This window comes from Galeopterus variegatus, unplaced genomic scaffold (assembly GCF_000696425.1).
Source record: "Galeopterus variegatus unplaced genomic scaffold, G_variegatus-3.0.2 Scaffold728, whole genome shotgun sequence".
Lineage (NCBI taxonomy): Eukaryota > Metazoa > Chordata > Mammalia > Dermoptera > Cynocephalidae > Galeopterus > Galeopterus variegatus.
In genome coordinates, this window is record NW_007726839.1 from 138053 (window position 1) to 159172 (window position 21120).

A 21120-nucleotide genomic window follows, 5' to 3' on the forward strand; every position below is an offset into this window, starting at 1 on the left:
CAGTGCTTTGCTCTTATTTTTAGTTTTTTGTTGTTGTTGTTTTTGTTTTTTTCTTAAAACTCTTGGACTCTGACCAACCTATTTTATTTTTAATTTTACTTTTTTATAAATTGATAGATAAAATTGTATATATTTATCATATACAACATGATGTTTTGAGGTAAAAATACGTTGTTGAATGACTAAATCTAAGTAAACATGACCATCCTGTTTTAAATGTACTTTTTTTCTAGAGACAATCAAAGCTATATTTTTTAAAACCTCAGTTTTATTTATTTTTTTAGGAAATTTGTGAAGGAACAAAAACAGGTCCAAGAAGAAATTAGTAGAATGTCTTCAAAAGCAATGCTTAAAGTACAAGAAGATATTAAAGCTCTGAAGCAGCTTCTCTCATTGGCTGCCAGTGGATTACAGAGAAACACTCTCAGTATTGACAAATTGAAAATAGAAACTGCTCAGGTATACTACCTTACAGCTATTTTACCGTAGGGTTTTTATTTTGTTTTTTTCCAAAATGGGAATAGGGCTTTTTAAAACAGTTTGATATAGACATGCTATAAGAAAACAGATAGTCCACATACTTTTAAATTGCTATAATAATCATAGTTACTACTTTTTAATTGAGTGTTTACTATGTACAACATAGTATTTTAAGCAATTTATATCTATTAAACCAGTTTAGTTTTCATAACAGCCCTATGAGGTGGGTAGCTCATTATAATTTTATCATAAAATTTCTTAAAAGTAGTTTGCCTTTTCTTGAATGAGGTTTTAGTAACTTGTAGTCAAGCAGCCTCATCCATAATATCTTTATTAGCATGAACCTCCAATAATGACATTGTTTGACATTTCAGAAGTAGTTGGCATTTTTAGCCTAACTCTTAACAGGCTTTTTAAATTTTTTTTAAACCTCTGGTATATTAGGAGTTAAAGAATGCTGAAATAGCTTTAAGAACCCAGAAAACCCCACCTGGACTTCAACATGAAAATACAGCTCCTGCTGAGTAAGTTACTGGATATTTTTAAACAAACGTTTCTCACTTTAAGAGAGCAGAATAGTAAGAAGTTTTAGTTTTACTCTGTGGAAAGGTTTAGTTAATAAACACTTTACATAAATTTTAAAATTTATTTCTTATAATAACCCTAAGAAGGTATTTTATTATCCCCATTTTACTGAATGTTAAGCAAAGGCTAAGGTCTGAGCTTATAACCCCTATTATGCAGTTACTAAACTTAATGTAAATGTTACTTACATTATATATAAAGGGTATATTCCACTTTCTTAAATTTCATAGGTAGTGAAAACTTAATTTTTACCCATTGGGATTTTTGAATTAAAAATAATTTTGTGATACTTCAATCCTTAAACAATTCGTGTAGCTTAACCCTTTTACTTATATGTATAGCTTTTATTTATTTACATAGGTAATACATCTTCAGGAAGAAAAATTAGAAAATGTTCATAAGAAAAAAACCCACCTGTAATCACATCAGTCAGCTTGTACTTATATATCCTTATATATGTGATACATGTGATATGTATGTGATACGTGTGATATGTATCTTTTCTGTTTTTATATCCTCCCATGTTGATAAAAATAATTGCTTATCCTCTTTTGTGTTGAGTTTAAAAAAGAAAAAGATAATAATAGCTCATATTTACCAAGTGCTTACTATTTGCCAAGCTGTGTGCTCAGCACTGTTCATACCTTACTTCATACTTTTCACAAAACCTCCATAGCTGTTGTTATTCCAGTTTTAGGGATGAGAAGCCTGAGGCATGCAGAGGTGAGTTGTGAGCAGTGGAGATCTGTTTGATTCGTGGTTCATCACCTTTTTTTCTTTTAAGTTATTATGATACAGTTTCAGACTTACAGAAAAGTTTCAAGAGTAGAAAAAAATTTCCTGTATCCTTTCATCCAGATTCCCTACACATTAACATTTTTACCTTATTTGTTTATTTCCTCACTCTCTATATGTATGAATATATATACATTTTTTTCCCTGAAGAGTTTATTTCAACATTATGCTTACGTACTTTAGTGTGTATTTCTTGAAAATAAGGCTTTTCTCTTACATAACCACAGTACAGTTGTCAAAAATCAGAAAATTAACAATGATAAGGACATTCCTATTATCTTATTCAGATTATTGTGGTATGTGCTTCCTCACAGGACTTCCTCTAGACTACATTTTATCCCTTACTGCCATTAGAACTAATTTTACAAAAAGCTTTCACAGTTATCCATTTCTTAGAGAAAAATTTTTGGATTCCTTTGCATGCTATTCAAGGTCCTTTTTTAATTTATCTAGTATTCTCTGTGATTAAATTTACCAGAATAGTACAGTAATTACATGTGCTTTCTGTAGTATACTATAGTGTTCTCAAATTATAAATTTTATTAATTGAAGAACTGTAAGTATTTGGTTATAAAACCTGTTTGACAGTTGAACTTTTTATTTTAAACTTATTTTAGATTTACAGAAAACTTGCAAAAATAGTAGTACAAAGAATTTCCTTGTATTTCTTTTTTTTTTTTTGTCTTTTTGTCTTTTTCCGTGTCCGGCAACGGATCGCAACCCTCAGTGTTTTGGATGACCTTGATACTTTTGAAAACTATTAAGTTATTTTGTAGACTATTCCTTAATTTTGATTTATCACTCGTGACTAGAATAATCAAAACTTGATAATTTATAACATTTGGGGTTTTGTTTGAATGTTAATATGTGTGCCACTTAAAGATGCATTAATCCTCAAATTAATTCAAAAGCCTACTCAGATGGGGTTATTTATTTGGTATTTTGAACATAAAGAAAATAATGTTTTAAAGAATTCGATGTGACTTTTTAAATGTGTTTTATAGCTATTTCAGAATCTTGGTTCAGCAATTTGAGGTACAGCTTCAGCAGTACAGACAGCAGATTGAAGAACTAGAAAATCATCTTGCCACTCAAGCAAATAATTCACATATAACCCCTCAAGGTAATATGCTTATGGTGATAATTTTTTTATAGCACCATTATTTTATTGTTAGGGAAGATATTAAATTGTGGTGGTCTAGTAGGTATTCTAAATAACTACTAGTAGTTGTTTTAAGCTGCTTTAAGAAGACTTCCTTAAAAGGCCCTGATTAGATCTTTATTCCCTGTTAATATAAAATGTTTTATTATAAATTTTTACTGTGTTGACAAAGGCAGAAATCTTAGGGCCCTTCTCCCTGCTCCCCAGATTACTAATGTAGATATTTTTTTCTCTATCTACTGAGTCTTCTTAGCCATTGGAATATTGGGCAGAGTTTTTTTTTCTATATTAGCTATACCAAAAATTGGACTCAAATAATAGAAAATGAAATTGATTGTTTATATATATATATACATATACATATATATATGTATGTATGTATGATGTCATTTTCTTTTGTAGATCTGTCAATGGCTATGCAGAAAATTTATCAAACGTTTGTAGCTTTAGCTGCACAACTTCAATCTATTCATGAAAATGTAAAGGTAAGTTTTCATTGCTAGTTCATCTATCTGGATATCTAGACCCAAGTATTTGTTCATTTGGGGAAGAATGTGTCCACGCTTGTTACAGAAACAGCTAAAACTACATATGAAGGTACTTCAAAAAGTTCATAGGAAGATTCATGTTATCTTTTAATTCTATTTTTCCACAAACTTTTTGAAATATCCTCACATAAGTGAAAAGATGAAAAATTCTATAATCCATAATCATACCCAGACACAAACATTGATAGTATCTATTCTTTTAAAAAGATCCAAGTGTCCTGTACAATCTGTCGTTTTAATTTTTTTCAACAGTATATTGTGAATAACTGCGCACATTAACACACACATATTTCCTCAACATCATTTTTAGTAGTTATGTAGGAGTTATATGTTTATACATAGTTAAAAAGATCCAAGTGTCCTGTACAATCTGTCGTTTTAATTTTTTTCAACAGTATATTGTGAATAACTGCGCACATTAACAGACACATATTTCCTCAACATCATTTTTAGTAGTTATGTAGGAGTTATATGTTTATACATAGTTTGTTTAACCCATCCTCTCTTTTTGGATATGTAGGTTGTTTCTATTTCTTTACCACTGTAAACAGCACTACAGAAAATAAACATTCTTAGTAGCAAAATCATTTTGCGCTGCCTTAGTCTTATGTGTTTTAAATGTTTATTGACCATTGCATAAAAAAACTTGCTGCATTTCTTCCTTCTAAATACAGGGAACCATTTGTGTTTATTAAATAATGTAAATAAAATAACTTATTACTGAATATTTTGACCCTCTTATAGTAATGTTAGTTTTTAAAATTTATTAAAGTGAAATGTTAAATCTAAGTACACTTTTACGACCAAATATAAAGAAATCCTTTCTTAGAGTTATATGTGGTTCAGAAAATCTTTAAAAATTCAAAGCAGCCAAACCTGAGTCTAAATAAATTATTAACTGTGTAGAATAGAGTTTAATCAAGATAACCAGTATTTTCATTTTTATTTTAATCTGATGCATGTCAACAATTTTTTAAAGAAATTAACTATTTAAATTGCATCATTTTAGAAATGATATCACACTTTAGACCTTTTGCTTTAATAGATTTAAAACTCTAAACAAAAGCTTTAAAATAGTTTCATTTTAAAGAAGGAATTTTTGTCAGATTTTCATGAAAATTTTTTATTTTTATTTATTTATTTATTTTTAATTCCTTTAGGTGCTCAAAGAACAGTACCTTGGGTACAGGAAAATGTTCTTGGGAGATGCTGTAGATGTGTTTGAAGCCAGGCGAGCAGAAGCCAAGAAGTGGCAGAATGCACCCAGAGTTACTACTGGGCCCACTCCATTCAGCACGATGCCAAATGCAGCAGCCGTTGCCATGGCTGCCACACTTACACAGCAGCAACAGCCTGCTACAGGTCTGAATGCATTCAAGTTATAGCTTCTTAACTGTTCAAATGCAGAACATTTATGTGCGGTTTTATAAGTCTTCCTTTTGTGTGAGCACTGAAGAAATTTTTATGAATAGCTGTTCCAATACAATCTAAAAATTGTGACAGATACAATTATAAACATACCTGGTAAAAAACACAGGGTAGTCTTAGCAATAATTATACATCAGTTAGATATTGAATATTGTGAATTTACATAATGTTATTTGATGTATTGCTATAAATGCCCTTTAGAACACAGTGTTTAACTACTGAATTACATTTAAAAATAACATTAGATTCTAAAATCATGATTGTATCATTTATTGTTCTAAAGTCAGAGATCATCCATCCATATGTTGCATTTTTCATATGTGATACTGATAGATGGCTCATTTCCCTCATACGTAGTGATTAAAAGTACCCACATTCAGGATGAAGTACGTTTTTATTAACTGAAGGTTGTTGAAGATTGGTAAGTTTGTTTGTATGTATGTTGACTGGAAACAGAATATAGGCCCTCTAAACCAAATTTTGAAGAGGATACATGCTGGAATTATTTGCACCTTTTCACAGTAAACAGAACAGTAGCAAGAGCAGGAAAAAGATGTTTTGAGATGTGGATTGCACATTAAATGGGAACTGGAAAGTTGAGCTGATGAAAATAATTGGTGAGTTTCTAGAAAGCAGATTATTTTAGTCCTTGGTTTAATTCCACTTCTAATCAGAGAAACATATTTGTGGGCTAGTTCCACGGTATTTCGTTTGGCCTTTTGTCTTTCAGAGGTTATATTACTTGTCGTCTTACGCATGCAGTCCCTTTTGTCAGGTCTGAAGTTTGACATAGACAAATATAGTCTTGATAGATAATGTTTTTTTTCTTTAAATCATTCATAAATTTTTTTAATCATTCATAAATTTTTGAGTGATGCTTATTCATTACTTTATAGCATGTGTTTTTCTGAGAGTTTTATATAGCCCAGTAGTAAATTATAAAACAAATGTTTAAAAATACATGCTTAGATTGCATTTAGGCTGCCTGTACTAGGGAAGCATTCTCTGGTTTTTAGTATTGGCAGTTTAAAAATTGTTCTTCACATTTGGAGATGAGAGAATTGACTTGCCATCAGTAAGGGGTTGATGATGGATTTATGCCAAATCCTCCACATTCCATGGCTGGACCCATGTGAACAGTGGCTCACAGTGGCTCACATAAGCACTGTCTAGTAGCTCTCTAGCTGGCTGGAGTGTAGGATTGCATCCTCAAGTTATGGAGGGTAAATCATTATGGGATTGTTTCCTCTGAAGAATCAGTCCTACAGTTTCAACTATAAGATGTCATGATTGTTTAACTAGTTAAACCAACCATAGTACCAGTTTACTTTTTAGAGCCAATATTAATCCTAGAGCAGATCAGATAAGCATGAGTGGCTGAATGTTCTTTAAACATAATGGGTTTCTATTCTAATAAATAAAACTTGAGAAAAGTCAGTTATCTAAAATGTTATACTGTAAGTGAATATATTCTATGGTAAATAACTAAACTTGAAGCAAAACCACCTGTCAAGGTGTTTTTTTAAACTTTCGTATGTAGACTTATCTTGAGAAGTTTGTAGATCTTCACTCATACATTTGGGTATATGAAGATATATGTTCATTCTGTAACTATGAGTGCCTACTATGTGCTAGGCTTGGGGGATACAAAGGTAGACAATATAGGTAAGATTTTTGTCCTCTGCGGTGGTAGAGAACATTAGCTTAATTTAGAATTATCATCTCAAGGAGCTTTTTGCTCATATGCTTTAATTTTGTCTGTGACTTTTGCCAGGCTTTAGGGAAATTGACTGCTTTCATTATTCCCTGGAATTTTGAAGTCCACGTAAGGGCTTTCTAATCAGGTTGTAGGAATTATATATTTATCAACCTAAACAACCTTGCAGTTTTCACTTTGAGTTGTATCAGTTTTTAGAACTGAGAAGCTAAACAGTGATAATAATTTTGCATTGTCTCCCCTTTACCCTTTTGTTTTTGTAAAGGTCTCCCAGGCTCTGTAGTCCATTCCTTTAGGCCTTCCCAGTCTGAATGTTAGTTATTTTAGTCATGTCACCATTATTGCAAGATTTATGAGCTCTGTTAGATGGGTATATAATGATTTTATGTGTTATAGCATTGTGTTTTATACCCAGTGAGTTATTTCTTATGCCCTGTGAATTTCATGAAATCTTTAAGTGCCAATAACAAATTTTAGACTATTTACAGATGAAGCTAGATAGAGCTTGTGTACTGTTTTTATACATTACAAGATTTGTGTTATCAGAGTGGTTTTGCTTTTATTTGCGTATGGATTATTGACTTCATTAATGTAAATGTGGGCACAGAGCAGATAGCTTCTTAGACTGCCCCCTTCTACAGGTGGTTTCTGTGTTGTCTTTCTTGGAAGTGGAGGAATGGACTTTAATGACTTCTTGATCCTTCTTCAATTCTTTTTTAATGAAAAAAATATGTAGGGCCGGCCCGGTGGCACACTGCTACAGTGCGCCGCTTGGGAGTGCGGTGGCGCTCCCGCTGAGGGTTCGGATCCCACATACAGACCGGCCACTCACTGGCTGAGCGAGGTGTGGGAGCAACACCGAGGGTTGCGATCCCGTTGCCGGTCCCGGTCCAGTACAGGTGCGACACTGAGGGTTGCGATCCGTTGCCGGTCCTGTGAATTTCATGAAATCTTTAAGTGCCAATAACAAATTTTAGACTATTTACAGATGAAGCTAGATAGAGCTTGTGTACTGTTTTTATACATTACAAGATTTGTGTTATCAGAGTGGTTTTGCTTTTATTTGCGTATGGATTATTGACTTCATTAATGTAAATGTGGGCACAGAGCAGATAGCTTCTTAGACTGCCCCCTTCTACAGGTGGTTTCTGTGTTGTCTTTCTTGGAAGTGGAGGAATGGACTTTAATGACTTCTTGATCCTTCTTCAATTCTTTTTTAATGAAAAAAATATGTAGGGCCGGCCCGGTGGCACACTGCTACAGTGCGCCGCTTGGGAGTGCGGTGGCGCTCCCGCTGAGGGTTCGGATCCCACATACAGACCGGCCACTCACTGGCTGAGCGAGGTGTGGGAGCAACACCGAGGGTTGCGATCCCGTTGCCGGTCCCGGTCCGGTACGGGCGCGACACTGAGGGTTGCGGTCCATTGCCGGTCATGAAAAAAGACAAAAAAGGAAAAAAAAAAAGAAAAAAATATGTAATAGGGCTTAGGCATGTGGTTATTTATTCTGAAGGCTGAAGAGAATTGATGAATAACTAGCAGTCTATTTATGTATGAAATGAGCATGGGTAAGTTACAGGTTGTCAGATCTTGAGTGCACTTGTCCATAAGTGCTTTTCAAGCTTCCTAAAAAAAACTGAAGATATTTACATTAGGCTTTTCAGTATAATTTTAATTTAGGATAGATTTTTTTTAAAGCACTGGGATTAAGTTTTGCTGTTGTGTTTTGACACTTTTAAGAGTTCTTGATGTTTACATAATAAGACTTTTCTCATGTGACTTAGCTGCTGTTTTTAAGGAGAGCCAAGACATTTTAGCTTTTAGTGTAGGTTTGGACATTTAAAGTATAGTGTTAAATAGGAAACTTTAAGTATTTCGTCTTAGTTTCTTGTGCTTTTGTTGTATTTAATAACCAAAGCAACATTCCCCATTAAATCAGTAAGAGTAAAATTTTTCAAACTGGGGAAGAGGCATTTTTGATTTTTTTAAGAAAAATTATTATTTTAGAATATGACTTAGGAATAACCATATAACTATATTAAGCATTTTGAGTGATCATGGAAAATTTTTAAAATTTTAGCACTTTAGTCCTTTTCATGGTGAATGCAGTTTTAGTTTTACAAAAGTAGAATTTATTCTGGACAATATGAGTTACAGTGCTAAACCTGGTTTTGTTGAATGGAAAATTTTTAAAATTTTAGCACTTTAGTCCTTTTCATGGTGAATGCAGTTTTACTTTTACAAAAGTAGAATTTATTCTGGACAATATGAGTTACAGTGCTAAACCTGGTTTTGTTGTGTGTGAATATATTATATGGCAACTTTTGTAAAGTGTTACTCTATATGAAGATTTCACTTTGGGCTATCATTGTTATGTATTACTACTAACTTGGTTTTATTTATGGAACTAAGAGCCTCTCATTGATCATTCAGATTTCAAAGCAGACTTCTTAAATTGTTTACGTAACTTTTGCCTGAAAGATTTAGATTCTAATAGTGAAACTAATATATATGGTGGCCAGAGTGTAATATATGTTAATACTTTGGCATGGGAGATATTTATCATGCGTTTTTACTATTAAAAATGTTATACATTTGCCTACTAGTTTTATAAATGATGTTGCCTTCAGAATTTGTGTGAAGGTGCAAAACTCAAAATATCACGTATCTGTTGTGCAATGGGAAGTCTTGTCATCGTTAGATATGAGTTCTTGATTACCTATATCCTGAATATTGATTAGAGAAACCATGTTCTATTGCTCTTAAAAATAGACCCACACACAACAAAAAGCATGCTATTTGAGTAACTCTTAATGACTTGCAAGGCTGAGGGCTGTGGTGTGCGTTATTCTTTAGGGTCTTCCACCAGCAGTGCCTCCTGTTAACATGTGACACTTAAGTCTCTAAATGTTAAAGAAACTGGACATGTGATTTGTACATGTTATTTTTTTATTTTTTTGTCTTTTTCGTGACCGGTAAGGGGATTGCAACCCTTGGTGTGGGGTCACTGCGCTCCTAGCGCCAAACTCTCCCGAGTGCGCCACGGGCTCGGCCCCTGTACATGTTATTTTTGTTAGAAATAAGTAATATGCTTATTTTCTTTTTCCTATAGTAACATTTTACAAAAGAGCTGCTACGCAGGTATTTTACTCTCAAATTGATCTCAAACTGGATGTAAAAATTTAAGTCCTTTTAAAATTTATTTTTATAATAGTAGTATAAGAACTTTGGCTGCTACTAGTTGTTATTCTTTATTTTCTGGTGAGAAGCTATTTGAAAAGTCCAGTTTCTGTCCCAGTGTAGCAAAATGTAGTTCCTCAGTTTTTTTTCTAAAAGCTTTATAATTTTACACTACCTTTTGAACATACAAACCTCATTCTTCATTGGACAACTTGAAGGCTTTGATTTCTTTAAAAATTTAAATTTTAATGTGCATATTACTTTAGCAGTTCCCTCAACTTTGAGATGCACTGATCACTGTGCTTGAAAAAGACAAGACTGAAGATTGTACTATGAAGTTTAATTGAATAATTTTCATAAATTATTTATCAAATGAGAGATTTTTAGATTTTTGTATTCTGCTTAGTTAAAAAAAAAATAGTAGTTAAAAAGAGAGGCTAGTAAGTTTGATGCTATTCTTGCCAAACAAACTCAGCCAAAATCTTTAAAGTATTAAATGAGAAAAGGATGACTGATCGTTCTGCGTCTGAGTACATTTTCCAAAATGTTGGAAAGAAACTTCTGAATTGAAATCTTGAATGTATTGAATCTGTCAAGGTACACAGCAGTGCCTTTGTAAATGTTCATTATCTATCTTATTTAATCAGGTGATAAGTGGTGTAATGTAGCAGAGCTTAAGAATAGAACTCAATTACCACTTTTTGTGAACCAGTTGGAATTGTCATGTTACTGTGTAATTGATTTGCTTTAAGTTGAACAATAAATTTAATAAAATAAAACATTGTCTTGTTTTTTATCTATTTATTGAATATATCATTTATATTTCATGCAAGAAATCATGCCTAGTTTTTTGGGTACTTATTCTTATGAAGTAACATGATAGTTTTGTCATGTTAGTGTCAGTCTTTTTTGATCAATTGAGACTTGACTCTAACACTAAGGAGCTTTTTTAAAAAAAAAAATAAAAATGAAGAAACCTTTACTGATTATACCAACTAGTTTATCAGAAAATAAGTGGGAGATCTAAAATAATTCTAGAAGTTAATCTAAAACAACAATAATTTATGATACATTAAAGATTTCAAAATATTTGGTAGGTTTAACTAACATTTGTCTTTCATCGTGGTAAGCCTCTTTTAATTGTCTAGTTCTGAACAGGTTAATTTTTTTAAAAAATTGGGGGAGGGGATAGGTAAATCAGTTAGGACAGATAAATTAGGCTGGAGAGGCATCCTGAAAACTAAGTTTTAACAAATGGAATTTGTTAAAAAGTATTCTCTGTTCATTTAAAAAATAATTTCATGAAGAAATTTTAATCTTGAAAGAGTAAGGCAAATTTGTTTCTTTTCCCCCCCATTTTTTTTTTTTTTTTTTTTTTATACCAGGGCCACAGCCATCTCTGGGAGTTAGTTTTGGAACGCCATTCGGCTCAGGTATTGGCACTGGCTTGCAATCAAGTGGCTTAGGTTCTTCAAACCTTGGAGGTACACTTTAACTTTTCTAATATTTCATTGAACTATATTATACATTTGAATTGATACTAGACTGTAAAAAATTTCTATGAGGATCTGCTGCTATTTTGGAAATTAAGGATCCATCTGGCAATAACGATTCTCCAAACATAATTATTGCTTTATAGTATTAGATTTAAAACTCAAAGAATCATGCCATCTTCTGTGAATAGTAAATATAAACAAGTTTTAAAATGAAGTGGTAGAGATATTCATACTTTCAAAGCAATATGCTGAAATATGAACTTGAGAATTACTTTGTTCTAATAAATTTTATTTTAATTAAATTTTTAAAATTTAGTAATCTTAATATTAGTTTGGAGTCCAAACTACTTCTCAATGATATACATTCTCCTAATCATTACCTTCTTTTTCCAGAAAATGAGCACTTTAAATGGGGAAATAATTTTGCTATAAATTGGACAGCTCAACTTCTTTCCATTTCTAAGTAGTTTTGGCATTTCTATCTGTATACATACTTGCATACATAAGCAATTAAGCTTATTTTAATAGTTTCCTAAGTTTAATTAGTAAGATAAGTCCTCTACAAAAACATCATGCTAAATACAAATGCATTCACAATTTCTTTGGTACAGATAAGTGAAAGTTGGTTGTATTTTGACACACTATAATAAAATGAATAAGGTTCCCTTATTTCCAACTAAAGTATAAGAGGGGAGGCCTATATGCTGTTATGGTTATTTAATATAGAGTCTGTTCTATATTAGGAGTTGCTAGAATTATGGCAGATAGCATAATTCCTATGGTCCAGTTTGCCTTCATATTTGTTAAAGGCAATGATATTATTAAATTCAGTATTTTAGATAGCTATTGCAAAGTAACTTGAAAAGAATTTGAACTTCGTTTGTAGAATATCTGGCCTTTTGGATAGTGGAAACTAGTCCTCAGATACTTACAATCTCTTCATGAGCTTTCTGTGATGAAAAATATATATATTTTTAAATTGTGAAAATAGTATTGTTAAGAGGAAAACCATGATGCCTACATACCCAATTTCTCACTGTTACATTGGTTGACAGTATGGCAGGAATCTGCTGTTACTGAGTGGATTTAAAATGATTGACTACTACGTAGTTATGCAGAGTTTTTAATGATAACATTCTTAATCAACCAAAAATGTTTTGGCAAAGAGTGGAGTAAAATTACCTTCTGGTACCTTTTTTTACATTGTTTACATCGTTTTGCATGTCATGCTTATTTGTGAATTTAGCCACTTTTTTTTTTGCAAAATGAAATACCTCTAGAGTAGGTATGTTTATAACTGTCTAAAATCATACTAGAATGGTCAGTAAAATTTCTAGCACCATTTGGAAATGAAAATACTAGTATGGTTTTGTTTTTATGGCCTTGTTTCAAAATTACTGATGGATTGTAAACTTAGTCTAAACACATAAAAGTTTTATTTCAGAATTAATCTGGTTCTTCTAAAAGTCTTATTTGAGAGAGTAAATAGCAGATTTCCTTAATAAAACCATGTTTTTCAACATTGTATTTATTAGACCTTTGATAATTTTCAGTTTTACTTGTTGGTATCCTTTAACCTGTGTTTTATGTACCGTTGTATATTTCTCTATTACCCTTCTACTAGGATTTGGAACTAGCTCTGGTTTTGGATGCAGCACCACAGGGGCCTCCACATTTGGATTTGGAACAACAAATAAACCCTCAGGAAGTCTTAGTGCAGGTTTGTGTGTTTCTGCCTGAATTTCAGGCAAATTTAAAGATACAAATTATCTAATTTAAGAAGTACAAGTGTTGTAATTTTTGATAAACCAAAAAGACCCCTGATTCAGTTTCTACCCCCTGAGTGAAGCATGCAAGCCTAACCAATCATGTGGCTTTGTCTGTCTTGTCAACTAAAGGCTTGTAAATTATTTCTAACAAGACTTCTTAGTTTGATTTAATAAATGTGTTCTCTGTCTACTAAGTAGAGGTTCATTTAAACCTTAGTAACTAACTTCATGGTTAAACAATTTATTATTGCAAAAATGAACACATTGTTTTGAAATTTAACCCATTTTTTTTATCATTATTCATTCAGGAGAACAGTTTCTAGTCCAAAAAGATGTTCTTCAGTTATAAGTCCCTTTGGTTTTAAGAATACTACAGTTTTACAAAAAATTATTTGGTTCCTTGTTCATTTTTGAAATAGGTATAATCTTTTGACTTTTACAGTAGAAAATTCCAAATTCCATATTCTTACATATTTACTCTGTATTTGTAAATAATGGCTTATTTTAATGTGCAAGTCTTAGGAATAAATAGCATGAGTAAAATAATGGCAGTTTACTATAAAGATGTGTTTAAATTTAGGGAATTGAAAGGAAATTCCACTTGATATTGACTAGTGTTTAAAATCAGCAATTCCAATAGAGTAAGATAGTGATAGAATTTAGTGTTATCAGGATTATAATCTATTGTATTAGTTAACTCAGCAGTAATAGTACTTGATATTATTAATTATGTAAGGGCTTTTATAGAATCAAAACAGTTAGTACTGCTCTTTGGTGTGTTCATTGTGCTGAACATTGTGGATTGAGGCTTTCTTGGAGGATTTGGGGTTGCAAGGGTGAGTCCAGATGTTGTGGAAGTCTCGCCTATGCATGTTGATAAAATGTTTTTGGTGGGGCTGAGGAGGAAGGCACCTTGACATATTTAATTAACAGGAAAGTTTCTGCAACTTCAAATTTTCTGTAGATTTTAGTTTTTGTGCTAAGGTTTTTCTTTTGGCCTGCATCACTAAACTTCTGTCTTTCAAGGTGCCACTAAATTGTTTTCCTGTGAAATTCCATCTTAGAAATTTAGGACTCTGAGATATCTGCTATTCTTATATACATGTATTCTTTCAGATAGAAATTTACTGCTCATCTCCATTTTATATTTGTTTTTGTGATTTAACATCTGATGTGAATATTTTTTTCCCTAAACATAAGGCTTTGGCAGCTCAAGTACATCTGGGTTTAACTTCAGCAATCCTGGCATCACAGCATCAGCTGGTTTGACATTTGGGGTGTCCAATCCTGCCTCTGCAGGTTTTGGAACAGGAGGACAACTCCTTCAGTTGAAGAAACCTCCAGCTGGAAACAAAAGAGGAAAAAGATAAACCTATGAGTTGATCTGTTGAGAGAATCCATAGCAGCACCGTTCCTTCTATGAGTCTATTTTTCTAATGATGCAGTAATTAAATTGCTTCCCAGGAGATTTATAAAGTTTTGATATTTTTCCCTACTCTGGAATTTGAACTTTGTTCATGTTTGCCATACTGAATATCTTTTTTCTTGTGAATTTAAAACCCAGTTGTGTTTTTTGTTATTTTGATTCTCAGTGTAAGGAATGTTCTGATTACATCACTGATCAATAGTGGTAAAAAATCATTAATCTGAAACCTACTATTTAACCTAGTGTTGATAGCATTGTTTTTGTTGATAAGGTTTACATTGTGTGAATATATGCATATTTGTTTCTTATACAGATCGTATGAACTCTAGGGCCTATAACTAGAATTGGTTTGTTCCTTGATAAATCAAGGCCTTTTAAATTACACTGCAGGGCATCTTGTAATATGTATGTAAATATACAGAATAATACACACAATTGTGTGTGCATATAGAAAATATATTTACAGACCTACAACTTTTTGCCTCATACTGTTCTCGTTTTCTAAGGGTATTCAGTTTTTCACCTTTTAAGCTCTGCATCCTCAGTGCTTGTAGACTGATGACTAGAAGTACCAGGTTTAAGCACTTATTTGCTTAAAGACTTACTAAATGGTTACTGGCATCAGTATTTGACTGACTGAACTTCATTGCCCCCAGTCTTTTCCATTTTTGCTTCTTTCTTAACCTTTAGCAGTTATTCCAAATGAGAAATTCTGTAAAACTCATCAAACAGATTTTAACAACTTTTATCCTGTATATCCTCATATTGCTTCTATGAGATGTTTTTTCATATCTGAGATGGACCTTCAGGATCTTTCTTAACCTTTAGCAGTTATTCCAAATGAGAAATTCTGTAAAACTCATCAAACAGATTTTAACAACTTTTATCTTGTATATCCTCATATTGCTTCTATGAGATGTTTTTTCATATCTGAGATGGACCTTCAGGATCGTATTTGAACTCCAGACTGGTGTTCTGGGGACAAAGAGCTATTCAGCCAAATTGATTCTATGCAGGTGAAGGATGCACTATTACTTTATTGAGAACTTTTCTAGCTATTCCAATACAGAGTTCTTTCTTATAGGGCTATTGATATTGACACCAAATGGAGTGGCTTCTCAGCCTCTTAATGTCTTTTAAGTAAGTGCTTAATTTGGAATAGACAGACAATATATTTTAAGAAAGAAAAATGTTCTTTGTAGCAACTATAAACTCCCCTGTTTTAACAGTGAACAGAGCTCCAGATAATAATGTATAGGCATGTCAGGTCACATCTGTGTAATATTTGCCCTTATTAGTATTAGTGACATCAAGTGGGTAAAAAAGAGAACCCTTGAAAAGAGAACTGCCTTAGCCATGATTTCAGAGAGAAACCATTAGGTAGACCTATTTATCTTTCAAGTACAGTTTTCAGATGGAATGTGAACATGGAATTTCATTGAAAATAGTTTAATTTTTTATATAGAAGGTTTTGTACATAATGTGCATTAGTGAGTATTTTCAGAATCATTTTCACCAAGGCATCTTTTTTTCTAAAATAGGTATTACATATATATATATATATATATATTATACACACACACATATATATGCATACATATATACGCACATATATTTTTAGAATAACGTTAGTTGGGTTTGATTATAAGAAGTATTGTCATACATGTTTATTTATCTGCGTATGACAGTGACTGGCTTTTTTGAGTTGAAATTTTTGCGCCTTGATGCATTAAAATAAAGAAATTTGTTTCTGAGCACTAAACTTGTTTTTATTTTCTCTATTATGACAATCCCCGGATCCAGATCATGGGGGAGGTTAGGGAAAAGATGTGACTTTGTATTTTGAGTTACTGTCAGAATTACATACCCAATTACAACAGACTTTTTTTTTTTGAAAAAGGACATGCATTGTGCTGCAAAATCTGAATATTTATATTTCTTGGGTTTTTTTCTTTATATATTTTACATTTTAATATGTTGAACCACTGGAAATTTGTAATATTAATTTGTGATAGGAGTTTAAATGTGTTGTCATTGTCTTCATTGTCTTCACTTTGTTCAGAGCCTATTATTATGGAAACAATAAAATTTATTGTGTCAGTTGCTTTGAATCCTTATAGATGTCAGTAGTTGTTCTTAATATGTAATTTCCTTGTAATTGCTCTTTTTTTCTCTTTGGTTGGTTTCTAGTGTTTTCCCTTCATTGGTTTATACCTCTTGCTCTTTTTTTTAAAGAGAAGACTGAACATAAGGTACTTGTAATAAGTTCTTTGTCACTTGCTTTATCTTCTCAAAATTACAAAAACATTCAATATTTTTTGTTATACAGGAGAACATTGAGTGAAAAGCAAAAGTCCCCTTCAGTTTCTAGGCCCCAGTTCCACTCCCTTCCCCACATTGTCCACACTAATTGTTTGGTGTGTATCCTTGCAGACCCTTTTTAAAAAATGCTTCTTTCAACATATGTGTTCCTGTTTTTTCTCCTTTTTCTTTTTCCTTTATATTCTTTTTCTCACATTTTATCATTCTCTCTTAGATCCTTCTTTTTTTTCTTTAACAAATGAGTTTGAAAAAAAAACTATGTATTTTGTGACTTGCTTTTTTTTCCCCTCTAATGGTTTATCATCAGCATCTTTCCTTGTCAGTACGTGTATATTTACTTTTTACGTACTATCCCATAGAATGGATGTACAATGATCTGTTCCAACTATTCCTGGTTGATAGACCTAGGTTCTTTCCACTCTTTCAGTTTTACAGAAAATTTGCAGTGAGTATCCTTGTACATTACTTTTTGTGCTCATGTTTAATATTTCTTTGGGATTGGTTCTGGAAGAGGGATTGCTAAAAAGTCATATAAACTTTGTTTTAATGTCAGATTGCCTTCCCAGGATGCTATATAAGTGTACATTTCTTTCTATGTGTATGAATACCCATTTCTTAGCATTCTCTATTCCTGGTTATCAACTCTAATAATAAGTACTTGTGAGGTTGAACTTCTTAATATATACAAGTATATACATGTATACAAACAGGTTAAAAAAGCCTATGTATTCTGTGACTTGCCTTTTTTCCCCTTTAATTGTTTATCATTTAATGGTATATACAAGGGTACTTCAAAAAGTTCATGGAAAAATAGAATTAATATGAATCCATGAACTTTTTGAAGACCTCTCATATATTAGCTATTTGCATAATCTAATTCCATGTTATATCCTTTGTCCATTTTTAAACCAGGTTGTTTAGGGATTTTAAAAAAATGATTTGTAGGAACTCTGTAGATAATGGATATTAATATATTTCCTGTGAGATGTCTGAAGTCAGCTGGGTTCAGAACCCCGCCTTGATCCTGTGTAATCTTGGACAAGTTGCTTAACTTTTCCACACCTCAGCTTCATCATCTGAGAAATGGGGAAGACTATACGTGAGTGGTTGTATTGGTAATAGTCTACTTTAAAGTGCTTGGATATTATACCTCCTGATGCTTTATAAGCACTAACTTCCTGCACCAATGCCCCACTGCATTAATCATAATAGCTGGATGCTTTATTTTGGTACCTGATAGGGAAGCTGCCCACTTGGATGTTATACCTCCTGATACTTTATAAGCACTAACTTCCTGCACCAATACCCCACTGCATTAATCATAATAGCTGGATGCTTTATTTTGGTACCTGATAGGGAAGCTGCCCTATTGTATTTTGTTTTTGTGTGAGGTGGCTATTCTAGGACACTTACTATTTAAGATGAAGTTTAGTACCTATTAAGTTTGATTTTTCTTTAAAAAAATTCTGTTGGAATTTTAATTGGATTTACATAAATATATTAACATTATGATTTGGGGAGAATTCGCATCTTAACAATACATACAGTACGGTATATGCATTTATTAGGTCTTTCCTTCAGCAAGGCTTTTATTCTTGTTTGATTGTTTTTCCTAACAACGTATTGATTTTGAATGTAGATTTTCATCCTGCAGTAGGAACAAGTTCATTTGCATTATTGCAAATGCAAATTACCTGCCCTTTTGTGATAGTATTGTAAGCCCAAGTTAATGTCCTGATAATCTAAAACAGTGCCTCTAGAATTATTGTAATGGGATATTTGTTTTGTAAAATATTTGTGTTTGAATGATGTATCAGAAAATATTTTGCTTCAACATCTTCTTTTCTTTATCCCATACTTCATCCTCTTACTGTAAAAAACCTGGATGTACTGCACTTTTTGAAGCACACACTAAGACAGTCTTAATAGGTGACAAGACCTGAGGATTGCTAACATGAGCCGATGTCCAGCTAACATGAGCTGGAGGGTCTAATTTAAATCTCATTCACAAAGTCCTCTGCCTATCACCACATACTTCCATTTATTAAGTGCACAGTTCTGGGCACCACACTCAGCACATTGTATACTTGACCTTGTTTAATCTCATTATCACCCTTTAAAGAACTAATTTCCAATCTATAGATGAAGAAACTGAGGCATAAGTAAAGCAACTCATTTGTCACATGGCTAAGTCATTGAGCTGGGGTTTGAACCCAGATCTGGTTTAATCCCAAAGCACGATGTTATACTGCCTGTCTACAATACAGGAATAGCACACTGATTTTCATGCCTACCCTCTACAAAGCCACTGAGGGTAATGTGATTACACAGTTTATGTGGGAAAATTACAAGTAAACCATAGGCTGTATGTCAGGGCAAGCTAAGGTAAGTACAAAGGACTATCGGATTTACAAGGAGGGAGAATAATATTTAGGGTGTAAAGGTGTTATGAAGAAGCTACGGCCAGACTTGGGTAGCCCGATTCTTTGACCTTTCCCCACTGTTTCCTCATGAAGAGGTTCATGGAGAAAAGCCAGTTATCCCAGCAAGCAGGGGTGGTGGGTCTGCCCACTTTAGAAAGGGTAAGGATAGCAATTTTGACATTTATCTTAGGAACTGTCAAAAAGTTTAACAAAGCCTTTCCCAGAAGGCTTACATGACTCCTGTCACCCAAAAGATTATATTCTCAGACCAGAAGATAACCTCTTTTTCTTGCTGGTACAGAGAGAAACTTCAACTGGTTTCAGACTTTAACTTCTGTGGTTGAAGAAGCAGACAAGATGTTTCAGGTGACAGCCGCAGGTAGGGGAAAGAGTAGGGATTACGGGAAAAGTCAGTTATGGCCCAGAATGGTTTTCACCTTTTCCCACTCATTCAATCTAATTCATTTTTTTCTCTTCTACTTAGTCTATTTGTCAGTTAATAAAAGCACAGGTTGCAGTGGTGAAGAGTGTACTGTAAATTTAATTTGGAGATAACTCCTTTTTGTCATCCTCACCCCTCTTTGAATTCCCTCGTAGCAAGTCAGTTTAGTTCAGTAAACATCCCTTAATCATTTGCTATGTGTGAGCCACTTCTGGGAAATGAGGGGAGTATAAATATGGGTAGGATGTTGTCTAAGTGCTAAGTAGGGGCCAGGACCTACTTTCCATATATTAACTCATTGAATCCTCAATCCTACGAGGTACTATTATTCTTTTGCAGATGAGAAAACAGACACAGAGAACTTATATAACTTAATAGTTACTCAGTTAGTAAGGAGATGGGCCAGAATTCTTACCCAGGCAGTCTACCTAGAATCTAGGCTTTTAACTCTTTACAAAAATAAGGCAGGCTTTCTTGTTAAGTGATATGAAGATACAGAGAAAATTATTGAATGCGTGAGGAGAGATTAATTTGGCTTGGGGGAATCTAAAAAACTTACTAGTAGATGACTGAGCAATAAGTATGAATATGATTTATTTTTTATGAAGTATTTACAATTCAAAGAACGACAAATATAAGGTAGTTCTAAATTTGAACAACATAAAGGGGTTCAAAGTAAAAAGCAAATAATGCTCTGCTCTCCCGAGGAAGTTCTTGTTAAGTTTCTTTTCATCTCAGTACAGTTTTTCTTCATTTTAATAGCTGCATAGAAGATATGTCCTTATTCTGTATAGCTAGTTCCTTTTGGTGAATGTTTAGATACCCATTTGTTTACATACTGTCTATGGCTGCTCTACAATAGTAGAGTTGAATAGTTGGGACAGAGACCATATGACCTACAAAGCGTAAAATAACCACAATCTTATAGCCCATTACAGAAAAAGTTTGCTGACTTCCAGTGTAGACCTTTGGTATCCCAGTTTTATAGGGGTTCTCTGCTCTTACCTTGCATGACTTTTATTACTTAGGATACAGGCAAATATGCTTTATTGAGAGACTCAAAATATAGTGGCTTAAACGAAATATTTCTCTTTGACACAGTGGTCCAGAGAGCAATCCAGGGTTGGTGTGACTGCTCAGTGGCGTGAAAGGCCCAGGCTCCTATAAGTGTTCCTCTTCCATTCTGATAGTAGTACCCTTGTCTGAATGGTGGAATTTATTTGCATTTTAGCTCATGGGAAGAAGGAAAGGGTAAAGAGAAGAATACCTCCTTTCCCTTTAAGAGTGTGATTCAGGGCCGGCCCGGTGGCGCACTGGATAAGTGCGCTGCTTGGGAAGCGCGGAGGCG

The 21120-nt window shown here is 33.1% G+C and overlaps 1 protein-coding gene across 1 annotated transcript in view; it reads left to right on the forward strand.

Annotated features, from left to right (window-relative positions):
* The window catches only part of NUPL1 (nucleoporin like 1), a 32307-nt gene extending 16930 nt beyond the window's left edge, over positions 1-15377 (forward strand). The window contains 8 exon segments of the mRNA XM_008571839.1: positions 234-459; positions 925-1004; positions 2865-2983; positions 3425-3507; positions 4731-4932; positions 11280-11378; positions 13015-13110; positions 14360-15377. Coding sequence (XP_008570061.1) covers positions 234-459; positions 925-1004; positions 2865-2983; positions 3425-3507; positions 4731-4932; positions 11280-11378; positions 13015-13110; positions 14360-14529 — 1075 coding nt within the window. The 3' untranslated portion in view covers positions 14530-15377.
* Positions 15378-21120: the final 5743 nt, after the last annotated feature.